General features: G+C 27.2%; 1 protein-coding gene across 1 annotated transcript in view; it reads left to right on the top strand.

The window, feature by feature from the left end:
- Positions 1-11,045, top strand: part of LOC100169044 (neuroglobin) — a 54,871-nt gene extending 43,826 nt beyond the window's left edge. The window contains exon 3 of the mRNA XM_029490957.1: positions 10,622-11,045. Coding sequence (XP_029346817.1) covers positions 10,622-10,765 — 144 coding nt within the window. The 3' untranslated portion in view covers positions 10,766-11,045. The remainder of the gene's footprint in view (positions 1-10,621) is intronic.
- The last annotated feature ends 4,798 nt before the right edge of the window (positions 11,046-15,843 follow it).

Below are 15,843 nucleotides of genomic sequence, written 5' to 3'. Positions count from 1 at the left end.
CAGTGATATTATATCATTGAATCAAATTTAATACTATCCATTACCCACTTGTAACTACTGTACAGCAGAACGACATCCACTTACCCACGTTTTTTTGTAGTGCTTGTTATTCTCATTATAAGATTAATATTACGGGAAAAAACACATTATCCAAAAAAGTCGTCTCGTGCCTTATTGTATATTGGCCATAGTTCTTGAAACTCGTCAGTACGTTTCATATTTCAGTACACACCGTCCTTTATTTTTCATCATTAAAAGTGTTGTAAATTACGATTCTGTCGTTTAAATTAAAAATTAAAAAAAATGTTTAATCAATAAATAACCTACTCAATAAATAATTGCGGTCTTTGAAACTTGTTTATTTTTTACACGTATAAAAGTTACCCACAGTTTAATCCTCGTCTCCTCGTATCTAATACCAGATTGACATCGACATTATTATGTCAACTTTATTCAGTAGAAACAAAACATATACATGTACCGATGTATCTGTATGTAGTGTAGATACTCTTAGTTTTTTTGGTGGGGGTTTGGCTAAACCCTATAACTTGGTGTAGTGTTTGTAACACATTGGAAATAAGAGGCGAAGAAAATTCAAAGAAAAAAATGTAATAACTTTTGGTGGGTCGGTGGGTGGGTAGGTGGATGATTGGGTAAAACTATATTGTCTTGCTACACCTGAAAAATATGTCTTGGGCGCCACTGAGGTAATATAATGTCGTTACTCGTTATAGTTTTTGCTTCAGCTTATGTTGTACGTGGATTTAAAAGTGATGATACTGTGTATAATTTATTGACTATTATAATAATGAAAAACTAATTTACAATAGGTATAGGTACATTTTGTTATACATTTTAGAAATATTCGATTTTAACGTAATTACTTTGGAAAGTTTCCCTAGCTATCATATTATTCATTATGAATTATGTAAAGCATTTTTAAGACTCAGGCAACTTAAATAGCTGCTAAAACGGTCTCAACTAAATTTCTATTTTTATAACTACTATGAATATAGGTACGTCACAAGATGAAAATTAGTATTAATGATAGCAGACTGCATAATTGCTTATAGTACGCTCAATAACTTTAAATTTCAATCCAAATAATATATTTTTATTTTAACTTAAATAATAATTTAGTTGTTATAATTCAGATTTTTTTTAGCACATGATAAAATATTTTAAAAATGATTCCCATTATTGTATGAGATTACAACAGTCGACAACATACAAAAAAATAAATATATTTATACATCCTTATTCATATATCTAAGAAATAAATTCAAATTATGAAAACTGTATAGATAGACCTTTTCAAAACCTAATGCATTTCTAATAGTACTTATAAATTCGATAAAATGCATTTAATCTTAATACCTATAATTTAAAAATAATTATATATTTTTTTATCGTGGTGATAAAACTTAATTCAACATATTAAGACACATATTATACAAATTTAAAAACGCTGTGTCATAAAAATATAAAATCATTCAAAACATTAAGACTGAGGTATTTCCAATTTTAGACAGGGAGCAAGCGGGAAGTATTGAGTTTAACTGCTTAAGAATAATGTATTTTTCCTACCACTAAACCCTTTTTTTTCTATTGGAAAACAAGAATATGTACAATCTGTAATATTCAATACAATAAGTAATAGGGGCCATGGGGGTACAGTTTACAGGACGTGACGGTATGAGAGAAGGGAGGGGTCCAATGACCCTACTTCAAACTAAACACTTTATAAACGCATTTCATACTTAATTATAAATAATATATATATATTATTATAGACATAATTATAATAATTGTAGACAGCCGTTACCAATTCATCATTACTTATATACTGGTTTTTGTTCCTGAAAAACTTATCATTGTAATATCAAATTAAACAATTATTTATTACAATTTTAATATTATGTCAAATGTAAAAGTGAATGATTGTCGATTTTAAAATTGATAAAATTCTGATAACTTTCTGTTCAGTTTTTTTAAAGACCACAATTCTTTCAAAATTGAATCCAAAAAATTTCACCAAATACCAACACACTTAAATTGCTTATAATATAACTACCCACGAGATACTAACATAAACATGTACTACCTGTGTCTAGTACCCTAATAAACCTGTCATTTGAATATTAATTCTTCTATTATTTAATATTAAAAAAAAACGTTCTATTATATTTCAGTTTTACATATTATTATTCATTAAAATGTATGCATCTATAGAACTCAGCGAATAAGGTGCTCATTTTTTTCCGTTCAAATTAAGTTCACTTTTTAACAAAGTCTTACATAAACCTTTTATTTAACTTTCAAAATTTCGAAGTTAAATACTGCACATTATAATATAGTAATAACAAAGAACTTTTGAAAATTTTCAACGAACCATGTTGATGATGATCTTAATACTTTCAAGCATTTGTTATTTGTATTAGTTCAAGCGGGAACAAATGAACAACGTTTTAAAATATTTCTCAAAAAGTAACGCTTGACTAAGAATAAATAAAAACATACACAATCCAAGTGGCTGATTTCCGTTTATATGGCACTACAATAATATAAAATCGCAAATTAACAGTGTGCGGTGCCAAAAACAATTGTTTATCCAAAAGTAAAAGACAGACTATAATAATGGCACGTTGGCATACTCATTTTTCCAAATATTGTATTGCCTCTCATAAGTACATAGTCTTTTTTTACTAAAAAATTATTTTCTGATAACAATAATATAATACTCAGAATAATTTACAATAATTCATTTTTATTACTGACATGTAAATTTATATATAACGGAAATATAGCAGAACGGGATAGCAGTCGGTATAGATAGGCACCCGACGGATTATATTATTAATTGTCTATAGGACATGTTCGTTTTGGACATGTCTGCGGGTTATCGGGAAGTGTGCTGAAGGATAGTAGATTAGTTATAGAAGGTTTTTTTAAGATACGTTAACTTTTAATGAAATGAAAGGTATGATTTTGCTAATTGCGTTTGTATTTTTAAGTCATTGTAGAGATTATTATTCTCGATGAATAGAGGGAGACTATAATATTATAAGGATGGCAAATCAACTTGTTCTTAGGTTGGAAGGTTTGAGTGATATCTGAAATCTGAATGCCATAAAACTACATTGGTTCAAATATAGGGACCTAAATTTCATATTTCATAATGAATAGTACCATTAAAATCGATATCATCGATTGAAAAGACTTATGACGCATGTATGATGCATGTACAAATTTATGAAAACTTTTGTCTAACGAACGAACAACAGAGGATTGAATCGAAATCGGTCATCAACAAATCACATAATACACGGATGGAGTGAGACTGGAAACAGTGAAGTGATAATAAATCGCTCCGGGATAGATCCCATCTGTCACACCTATTTGCATTTGATGAAACCAGAAGAACTCTACACACCCGGAATGTATTCGCCATCAGCTACGAAGAAATAAATAACTCTTACCCTACTAGACAGCGTACTCCCTTTAAACAATAAACATCTGTGGCTTGATAGCTGTAATAGAGATATCTTTAGAAATCGATACCGTTCACCGCTATACATTTTAGTTGTTAAATACCTATTTAAATAATTAAATACTTTTTTTATTTTTGGAATATATTTGAAATTATATACCTAGAGAAAAAAATGATTCAAAAAATATAATTAAAATACGACATATTTTTGTGGTATTATATTCAAAAATACAAAATACCAAATAAAAAATGTCGTGTATACTTTTATGCCAAACTGTATAAGGATTTGTTTGTTGACCATTGTCTCCGATAAATGTAATTAAAAAAAATTTTACATTAGTAAAATATTACAATCATACCAAAAGATACATGCTAAAATAAATTACGGTCTTGAAGAGCTTTCTATAGACAAGTGCCTATTTAAAAATAGGAATTTGAGGAAAAAATTCTTCAAATACATAAGTATGTTTATAATATATTTAATATTATGTGAATTTAAATATTTATTGCTAAAATGATTTAAGTTTTGTTAAGAAGTATGATAGGTATGGATAATAAAAACATTTCCAGCTATTCTGATCATATTCTATCATATTTGAAGTAAAAAAACAAATTTCATTTAAGGTCGAGGTTTCGTTTATAAATTTGCGACGCGACCGCGGGTAGAATTAATATATAAAATATATGCATAATAACAATATAACTCGTGTACATGACGTGCTCGCTAAAACCGATAAATCTTAAATTATTATTCAGATACTAATATACCATAATTTAATTTGTATACAAGTTTTGGAAACTCGTTACAAATTGCATTATTCCGTTATATTATTGTTTCCTTTTTGTTATATTATATTTGAAATCGTCGTCTTTATAATGGGCCATTGGGTAATTTTTAAATCCCGTTTAAATACGACAACGCTTTTTATCATTAAATTTACATTTTGCATTAATTTAGTTTCTGAAAAGAGTCAGCTAATATTTGTCTAGTTAAACGGTAGGTACACGAAATAACCCGACTAAATAGCCATTCAGTTATGGTTCAGTGAGGTAGGTACCTATGTAAATTATTTCGGGTCGACTATATTATCAGGCATCAGCAGAGTTAAAAACGACTTCATTATACAATTATACTTACACGGATACTGATTAATATAACAAGACTATAAGAGTTCATAAACCATTACGGCTCCATTATTTTTAATGTGTATTTTTTTAAGTAATCAGCAGGTAAATTGTTCGAATACAATTACAATAAATATTGATGTAATATTGAGGACCATCAGCTGTTATAGTTTAAGAACCCGAATGAAATGATTTCAACGATGATGGCGTTATTATTATCTTTTTTTTATGAACACACTTTTTCGAGTTTGAAGTTTCTATGGCTTTCCTTTATACCTACGTAGAGAGAAAATCTTATCTAGATGCGGCCCTTTGAAGAGGTAATTTTTCGAATTTCTCAGTCATTGCTATAACCATAAAGTAAAACATCACTGACAACCAATAGGAGAGTTTACCCATTTAGGGGTTGTAACCCTCCTTTAAATGTTTTTTTTTTAATTAAAATAAATTATCGATTTTGGGTCACAATCCCACACAATGATAAGTTATCTGACGGACGATTTTTCAGTTGTTATATCTCTGTAACAGCGTGTTGTATATATTTTTATGTGCTATGACTATGGAAGTATGGACGTGTAGATATTATGATACTATCCACAGCCACGAACATTACTAGTGGATTGGACTAATGGCTTATCGGGTGATATATAATGAATTGAAAAAAAATAAAACTGACGTGGATGGCACAACCACATTTCTAATATCTGTATATCCATATATTTGTAATCCGGGGATATTATATCTTGCATAGCTCTATGTAAATATTATTTAATCAAAAAGTCAATCTTCTAAAGTTATTTTTTTTCATTCCAATAAAATTAACAATAAATCTATACTATGTTAGAGATGTGTATTGGAAATCTGAGGTTAACCAACTTTTGTTTTACTTTTCTAGTTAAGTTAGTTTTCTTTTTTTTCTTAATTTCATAAGGTTATGATACCAAACTAGGTAATACTAAGGTTCATTATTCATCTAATTTATCTATTGTATTTCAATTAGTTAGTATAGATTAAAAATATTCTTTTAAATAAAAAACACTTCATAAAGTAAAAAGTTAATATGAACAAATTTAACTTAACACTTAATTCAAATTTTAAACTTCGAATTTTATAAAGAGCAATTAATACATTTATTTAATGATTCAAATTCAAATTTTAGAGCCAAACATAGGAGAAAAATAAACTTGGGATACCTGGCCAAAGAAAGATAATTTTTTAATATTTAACTTTATTTCAATATCTTTATGTACAATTAATACGTTACGGACCGGTATATTAAAAGCAATTTTTTTAATGAATAATAAAAATAAGATTATTTAGTATTAATACTTAGGGCCAGTTACACCGTCTACGGTTAAACTTCGATTAAGCTTAATCAGCTGATAACAGATATTTAACCGGGCAAATTCGGCTGATTAAACTCCGCTTAACTTTAATCAGAGACGGTGCAACTGGCCCTTAATGGTATAAGTATAGGTATGAGTAGATAATACATTTTATATAATTTTTTTTTCATTTTTATAATTTTCTTCTGGTAACCAAAAGTAATATGAAAATTAATGAATTGCGTATTTAAATTACCAGCTTTTCCAATACAGCAATACACAGCTAGATAGGAAACTACGAAACTTTTATTGCATTAATTCGTCTAATTGAACATTGATTGTTAAAGGTTACAGGCATAACTCAAAACTAAAATAACTAGATATTTGAAGTAAGGCCAATGCATTTGTCTTTTAATTCAGAACCTAAAATCGATAATTATAATAATATTACTGGCAGTAATATTCACAACCAAACTAGAATAACTGCTCACCTCCAAGTACGTACAACAGGTAGGTACTTGTCGCTATTAAAGTATACGATTTGTCACCCAAAATATATTGTATTATTATTCGAAAACGGTTGAGTTTGATGAATTTGTTCGACTAACGAGAATAATAGCAATAATATAATGGCGATCGTTTTGGTGCACACATCAGTAGTTCCATTGTTTTTGGTTGTTCTTCGACATCGTGGAACAATTAACTGCACCCTGTGATTTGTTGATGCAATTACGTACAGTATGTTCGATAGAATTATGGGTAAAACCATTAGTTTTAACAGTTTCATACGCCATACAAATTGATTTCGTCGTCTGGTTAATCATTCAATATACATTATAAATAAATCATGTATTGAAGCTAACTGCTGCAGAATATTGAATTTTAGAATTTACAGAAATTAAGCTAATTTAAATTGGTATTTTTTTTTTGTACTTACCTGATAATATGATACTTTATGATCTATTTTAATATTTTTACTATCACGAAAATCAGTAAAAATTTTCAATTTAAAAACATTTTAGGTCTATATGTAAGTAGGTAAGAATAGTATATGATACGTCGTGTTTATCGTTTAAACTTGACATTTAAATTAATACTAAGTAGTAGCATTGATTATACATTCAAAGGTAGTAAATATAAATTTATTAAATATTTTATAATTATAGATTTGAAATTTACAGCTATATAAAGTATTATAATTTGTAACACACAGGGCGAATCTTTTAAATTATGATATTTTACACACGCATAACCTGCTCGCTTTACAATTAAAATTTTAAGCAATGGAATAAAATCCCCGTTAAAACAGGGACAATTGAGTTACCTTAACATTTGATTATACCTACATCAATTTATTTTTAATATTAAAACTAACAAAACTAAAATTGAACTGGTGCTTTACAACGCACTTGTAATAGACGGAGTCAACGAATAATGGTGTGGCGTCATCATAAACAACGGTTAAAATATCATTCAACAAAACCAATCACACAACAATATTTACATATCAGAAATGTTATACGAACTTTGAAAAAATATTTTATTTTCAGTGTATATCTAAATTTACCAATAAATTGTTTTTGAATGTTTCGATTGTTCCGTTTGTTCCGGCTGCAATATTAATGAAATCTAGTTCATATAGGAAATCAGACAGACGTCTCATGAATATGTTTAATGCTTATAATAAATTCCGTATACGAAGCTTCCAAAAACACATGTTTGTAATAAACTGAGGCAAATTTGATTCATAACTCTGACACAAAATATAATAATATATTGACCCGCAATCACTGATGCTGAGCCTGAGTTGATAACGTCTGACGTGTGATTGATGCCCGAAAATAACAGACCGAAGAAAAACTTGATAATAATCACGTTTTTGAGGCATTTTGAACCATCAAAACTGAATTTATATACATTTATTGGAAAAAATCATTCACTGTTATTTTATTTGACAATGCACAATCGTTGTACGGTTATAAAGTTTTTATTTGTTTTTTATATATTTAGTAAACGTTAATAAAATAATAATAAACCTAATTATTGTTATAATGAAATGGTATGAAACGGTTATGGATTATTCTAGGGTAAAAGTTATAAAATTCTAAATGAAAATATTATAACGCCAATCCATTTGTCATTGAGTAGATCACTACATTGGACGTGTTAAATTGTATTTTGTTGTATAATATAATTGCATACCTACGATAAACAATTCTGAGCGGAGATTTTGTGACAATCTCTATAGGTATATTTGTAAGGATATATTATAATTTATAATTTAATTATACTACTGTAAGTAATTTATTTTTATATTACTAATACGGTATTTTAAATCGATTCTGTGAAATATATCGCATACATTATATAGGTAATATAATGTACCTACTGGATGCTAAGTGTTAACCAAGCACGTTAAACCCCATTCTTTCATTTAAAAATGAATAAATTAAAATTCTGGTTCTTAAAATGTTTTAATATACTTAAAATCATATTTTCAAATCATCGAAAATGTTAGTACTAATTACTTAAGGAATTTTTTGGGGTGATACAAACTTCAATCTTTTTTTTAAATGCGAACATCCCTCGTTATTAAAATGTTTATATTAAGGATATATATAATAGTCCACAAGAATAGTTTTACAAATAAAATAAAATAGCCGTGATTTCGGATCAAGTATTTATATTATACTTGGACCATTATTATATAATTGTACATTTTAATAGATTAAAATAAATTACTAAAATTTTCAAATTACCATAGCTCCCATATCCTCCAAACCCATTATCATGGACTAATAATTATTCTTAGTACACACAATTAAATAGCTCATCAATAACTACTCGTTCGAATTTTCATTTGTATGCGTCGATATATTCAGAAAAACTATGCACTGAATAATTTACGGTATAAAAAAGAGGCTGTCATTTGAAAAAACAAAAGTTTGTATCTCCACCAAACACTCCAATTATAATGAAAAAACTTATTTTAAAATATGATTATAAGAATAATATTTAAAATTTCCGAAAACCAGATTTTGAATAACTGTATCGTTGAAAAAGAAAAAGGAGATGACCATGCTTGATGAATCATCCTGTATTTTATATTATTGGTTTTAACAGATAATATGTTTGTACCGCACGTACCGTAGAGCGATGTGTTGGTGTAAATTGGGTCGTGGTATAAAAAGCTTAAGATTAGTTTTAATGCTTTGGGAATATAATTGTCTACAAAAAATAATAAAAATACACAGTGGCGAAAACATTACTATTACTATTTATTTAATTACAGTGAAATAACAAATTGTTATTTTTTGTTTAAATATTTAATTTTGTAAAAATTTGAAATTATATTGAAATTGCATAAATAATGCATATGAATATTCGATATTTACAAATGTCAATCATACTATAATATTATATAGTAGACCTTATCAGGAACCTTATAAAGAACCTTATATTATTATACTCTTATTTTTTCAATGGAGGATAAACATTTACGGAAATTTGAAAAAAAAATTAACGAATTCTAAAATTTTAAAAGTAAAAAAGTATAAACTCATAAAAAATATACGAAATATTTTCAAAATTATTTCACCATGTTTTTGAAATGTTTGGTGAAAATATCAAATACCTACCCATTATTTTACTGCTTGAAAAGTTAATGATGGACACAAAAATCAAAAACACATGCACTGTAAAACCAATACATTCGTCCTTCCGCTTAGAATTTTAAATAACTAAAGAATAATCATATCAATACATCGTTTAAGGATTAATTGACATTTTCAATTACAGCCAATCACAATATTAATTTTAGATCTGAGCGGAGCGTGGAAGCTAGTGGTTTAGGTTAGCAATGGTGTTTATTTTATTTTATTTTTTTTATATCCTGTATACAAAATTTCTACCAGAAGGAGTGCTTCGATTTCAACATATAGTACCTTACCTTTTAGCAAATTTGATCAAGATGGTACTTTAAAGAGGTCGTTTTTTAATTTTATCAATAGTTATTTAATGCCACGGGAAAAACCACCGAAAAATTACGAAAAAACGCTAAAAATGGGATTTTAATTTCCAATACTTTGTTTATAACCATCGAAACGAATAAAAAATTATAATATCATAATATTAATTCAACTCACATGATAAAATAAATAATAACAATATAAAATATCCAGACTGACAAACCGTCTCCGCTCAGAATCGTTTTTCTTATACAATGAAAATATAATAAAATTTAATTAAAGTCTAATACAATCTATTATACAATGACCCACTTGTAACCTACTATACAGCAGAGTGACATCCACTTGCCTGCTTTTTAATAACTATTTGATAGGATTCCGATAGTTTATTATAATTTATAAAATTATATTATGTATTCAAACGTATAAAATATTTAAAAGTATTGTATTGCATTGTTTCTAATGCCTATTGATATTATAGCCATTCTGTCATTGTGCTATTTTATTTACAATACATCCAATAGTCGGTATACAAAAATAAATAAACATTTACTTGAATATTTTATTGAGTCAAACTTTGGGTTAGATGAATTCACAATAATACAATGATAACAATTTAATTGAACTAATCAAAGTGTTCGATTTAAAGTTCTTTAATGATTTTTTTGTCTATAAAACGTTTCGTATGTTATTTTATTTTATTTTTTTTCTAGAAAATTGAAGTGCCATTTTTGGAAGCAGTAAAAACTACATTAGGCGATCGGTTCACAGAAAACATCGAAACAATATATAAAATCACCATTAAACTCATCATAGAGACATTAGTCAAAGGATATACGGAAGCCGCTGGGCCATGAAAAAATAACCACACAGGAGCTTAATGAAATTGTAAATTTCATATCATTACAAATGTTCAAGTGACCGAACATAATAATATTATATTCCACTGTCAAACAATATGTTTTAATATGTCATTTGGAAATTAAATTAAAAAAAAAATATATGGTAAGCTCAAATTTAATTAACTGAGCGCAATTTGTATTAATGTCATAATGTCAATTTGATTATCAACGTGTACCTATACATATAACGAAATCATATTTATATAATTATAAACATATAAATAAAAATGTGTAATTATTGTTATTGATTGTTAATTGGCTATTATTATTTATGACTATAATATTAAATCAACGTTGTATACATACTGTATGTTATATAGTGACGAGACTAGATATATATATAATATATATATGTATGTATATATTATATTTATATATATATTAGATAAACAATATGATTTGAATTTGAACTGTTTTTGTTTATTTATTTTTTGATTATTTATATTTGGAAAATAATTGTCTTAATATTATTCCATTCTGTGTTATGGCTTTACTGCAACAGTCATTACGCGAACGTCTGGTTGCATTTGTTTCAAGTGAGTTTCTTTAAATTAATTGTGTACCGTATAATACAGATTTTATGATTAACTATCAATAGAATATTAAGAATAACAATAAAGAACTGATAATTGTTACATGCAATATTACACACACGCACATACATATAGGCACCTACACGTCATATTATGTTGTGTAATATACGTCTATACTTTCATAAAAGGTTTCTCGTTTCTTTCGCGTCTTGTTATATTTTAAACAAAATGTAGTTTGTCCGGAAACTTTAGATGGCGACCAAAGTGTTTACAAACGGATTGTTGACCAGTTGGAAGATCTACAGCGGTTTCACCAAGAGTTGATACGAACAGCAGAAAGTGGCGTCAGCGAAGACCCTAAAACGTTCGAAAGTAAACAAAAGGGTATTTTAACAATGTCAACACGAAAAGGTCCTTCGACCACACCCCAGTAGCCGCAGGACCTTATAGCCTCATTAATTTTCCCTCGAGATCTCCACGACCGGTGACCGATTTTTCAAACTTTCCTGTTGGGATGAAATGCATTTCCAAAGACTTGACATAACTACCCTAAAAAAACCGAAAAATAATAAATAAAATAGTAGCCTATAATATTGTGTCTGGGTGACAATGATAAATCATGAATGTCACAGAAAGTTAAAAAATATCTTGGATAAATAAATAACTCTTATACCGTATATGATGGGGTGATTATTATTTGCAATATTTCTCTTTTATTATTAATTTCTTTCTTATGGAATTCGCTGACAATGTATGCATAATTTAAATAAATATAACTTTATAACAACCACGTTTTTTTTATCATTGTAAGTCTTATCCCTTAGGTAGATATTATTTCATTTTAAATATTTCACTAAATGGCAATTCTTCGTGTACATTTTATAAACCGTGAACGACAGAACCTATCTGAATATTTTTGAGTATAAATATTGAATACTGAAAGAATAATTTATTATTCATGCTTTATAGGCATTTTATGGTTGGAAAAGTGCAGTAAACATTCGAAGGGTATTTGTTGCTGTCACTATCCTACTAATATCCAAACAATAAAACCCTTATAAATAAAAAATTATTTGTTTAATATTCAACTCGTGTAGGTAACTTAATATTTTCAAAAAAATATGGTATTTTAGCGTAAATAATTGAAAATAGGAATTTTATTAAAAAACAAAAATCTAAGTATGCGCTTAGGTATAAATAGAATGTCATCGTTAGTCAAAATCGTATTTTTGGGTAATTCGATTATTTCGGATCAAAGAAAAACATTTAAAAACTCAAAAACTGATTGACAGTAGTATGATTATTTTCCGTTATAATATCATCATATTTTATCTAATGCTACAACATTACAAAAATCTGCATAGTTTTAAGTATTAAAAATCAAAAATAATAGTAACATTTTGGTTATTTTTTTTTATTATTGAGATCTTTATAGCATGATTATGTGCTCCAAGCTGTAGACGGATTAAATTAGTTTGTTTCAGCTAAATGCTTATTATACTGATATCATGTGTCTATATCCATATAAAGTTACCATAGTTACTAAAGCAAACCATTATTTATAGATGAATAAATATGAAATAATTAGTTGGATACCCGAAGTAGAAGGGTATATTGACGTACCTAATACAGTTAATTAAATATAAGTGTATTATGATACAAGCTTCCTAGGGTAGTCTTAAGTATTTTAAGCTGAAAGCACTACGAATGTCATTATACTCCATAAATATTACATACATATTAAAAATACCTAATCGAAAGCAATATTTTATGACTGAAAATTTATTTGGATTTCTAAATACTAAAACATATTTAAGAAGAAGTATCTAAGATATTTTAATATTTATAAGTACTATACCTATGTGATTATAAAATTATGAACTTAATATATTATTATGAACTACGCAATCGATTTTTACAGTATTTTTACAAGCACGAGATTAATCTTGGTTATTAAAAGTTATTGGGTTTCGATAAATTCAGCTTCTGACATAATAACCTAATAATCCTATAGTGGTCAATATAGCCTGTATACACCAAAAATAAGACCCTTATCGTGGGTTTAAAAAGTTTTTAATATGGAGATAATATAAATTATCTTACTTCGTTAAAATTAAAAGTATCAAAATGAAACAAAATAAACTAAAACATAATTCAATGCCAAAGTGTCTTTAGTAGTCCAATGCAATGCTTTTATAATTAAATAATATTTAATAATTATTGTATTCGTCATAAGGCATTAATGCATTATAGTATTACTATATAGCTGCATAACCCGACTTCACCGGGAAATAGTTAACAAATATAGATGTGCTATTCTTTGGTTTTAGTGTACCCCAGTTAACGGGAGAATCTGCGTCGGTGTACCTAGTTTTGTGAACTAATTCTACCTAGATGGGCCCGTCGTGGATTGGATATATCACTTGGTATATTTTTGAACTTAGCTAAAACTACTTTTTAAACTTTTCTGATATTTCTAAAGACAATCCCTTACATTTTCTTCGATATCGGTCAAGCCGCAATTGTCGAGTACCTACAATATTAGGCATTAGCTAAACAAACATTCATTTAAATATATAATATCTATATTATGCAGAAGTATTTTTTATTTCTGTAACCAATCCGTATGTATGAACAAAAAAATACTCAATTTTCGTGATAAAAAAAAAATTCCTGTGTGAACCACCGTATAACCTATATAGGTTAAAAAACGAAGCTATATGAATACTTAACGATTTTTGAGGAATATGTGTATAGGTGTTGTGCTAATTAGATAAGTGGTTCCGAAGATAAGCGATTACTAACAAACTCACAATAATTCTTTTTTATAAAATAAAAAGTTATAATATCGCTTTTTAACATAAATTATTTACGTGGGTGAGTATAATTATAAATTATAACCTTTTTTTTTAATACGCATAACCTATTTAGTTTTTTTTATTATTCCGGCAAGCTAATGTGAAAAAATAAAATAAAATAACTTAATGAATATTCCACGTTATTCTCTGCACTCAACAATTAATTTTGAAAGACGAAACATTTAAACGTTAGACAAAAACACATGATGGAGAGTAGAATAAACTAATACAACATTTATTTTTCTAATAGCTAAACGATGAACTTTTATTATGAAATTCTCTGAAGCTCGATTATTTTTATTTTTATCAAAATATAAAGCAATAAAAAGAGGCACGCCACTGGAATTTTGAAGGCTCTTAAACTACCCTTATTTTTTTATTATCGAACCGAGCTTAAGAACGTCCGATTATTTTTCCAAATCACGTGCCATCAAATCTTATTGGTAATTGTGGCTGACAGTTTCATTTCCAATAAAACCATCTTGTTTTTTTAAAAAGACGTCACGATAGAATCAGTCGCCTTCTCGTGGTCTCCGTTATTCACATACCAGACCGTTGAGAAATGGCGTTTCTTATACTTTCAATTGTGCTAGTCTCGAGTTAACACTTTAACGTACGATTCGTTATAAAGTTATAAAAAAACATATTTTCCGATTTTCTATGTGATATTTTTTAATGTATTTAGTTTTAATAGCGGATTCTTATTGCTGTTGTATTGTATTATTAATAATAATAATTTAAAAAAAACATTTTTACTATTAAATTATAAATATTTCCTATTGGATTGAAAATTAAATTAACAAACTAATTTCGTAAATAATGAAACATGGGAAATTATATTGAAAATGTCGGAATATGGTTAAACATAAAAAAATTGGATACGCATATAAAATCAAACGTACAAATTATTTATCAATATTGTGCAGAGGAAAAATAAATTTTACCGTAGTACCTACCCATGAAGTTTTATTAAAAAAAAAAAACACAATAAAAACTATAGAAAACTTTTAAAAAATATAAAAAACTGGTTACAAATTTACAATATTAAACATAATATGCTGCTTATTATTGTAATTTGAAATATTTTATAATAAAAAAAAATACATAGGTATATGTTATATGACATTTAATTTCAATACTTTTCAACATTCTCAACTCTTATAAATATTTTACGAATGGTCTAATTTTGTTTTATTATATACTTTTTCAACTGCAATTCACATCATCTAAAAATAATAATATAATTTATAATAGTAATGACAATTATTAAAATACGACATAAACTGATTCGTGGTATGTGGACATGTGGTACGTGGGTTCAGTTATAGTTGATAGGTGAATAACTAATATAGAAAAATAAATTGAAAACAATTTGATGTAAGGGGGATGGAAAAAAGGCAATCAAATATTAAATGGGAAAAAAATGACAAACCGCTATTGTTCCATATGAAGAATGGAGATTCTAAACGACAAAATACTGAGTTTAAAAATATAATATAATGTTCGTTATTATTTATTTCTATTACAAATTTGTTTTATATGCGATACCAGTAATAATTCATAATAATACCACCATAAGAATATATTAGATAATTTAAAATATATTATATTATTTTCTAGTATACTCCTGTTAAAGCTTTAC

Source organism: Acyrthosiphon pisum, chromosome A2, assembly GCF_005508785.2.
Source record: "Acyrthosiphon pisum isolate AL4f chromosome A2, pea_aphid_22Mar2018_4r6ur, whole genome shotgun sequence".
Classification (NCBI taxonomy): domain Eukaryota; kingdom Metazoa; phylum Arthropoda; class Insecta; order Hemiptera; family Aphididae; genus Acyrthosiphon; species Acyrthosiphon pisum.
This window is presented reverse-complemented; position numbering and strand designations above follow the sequence as displayed.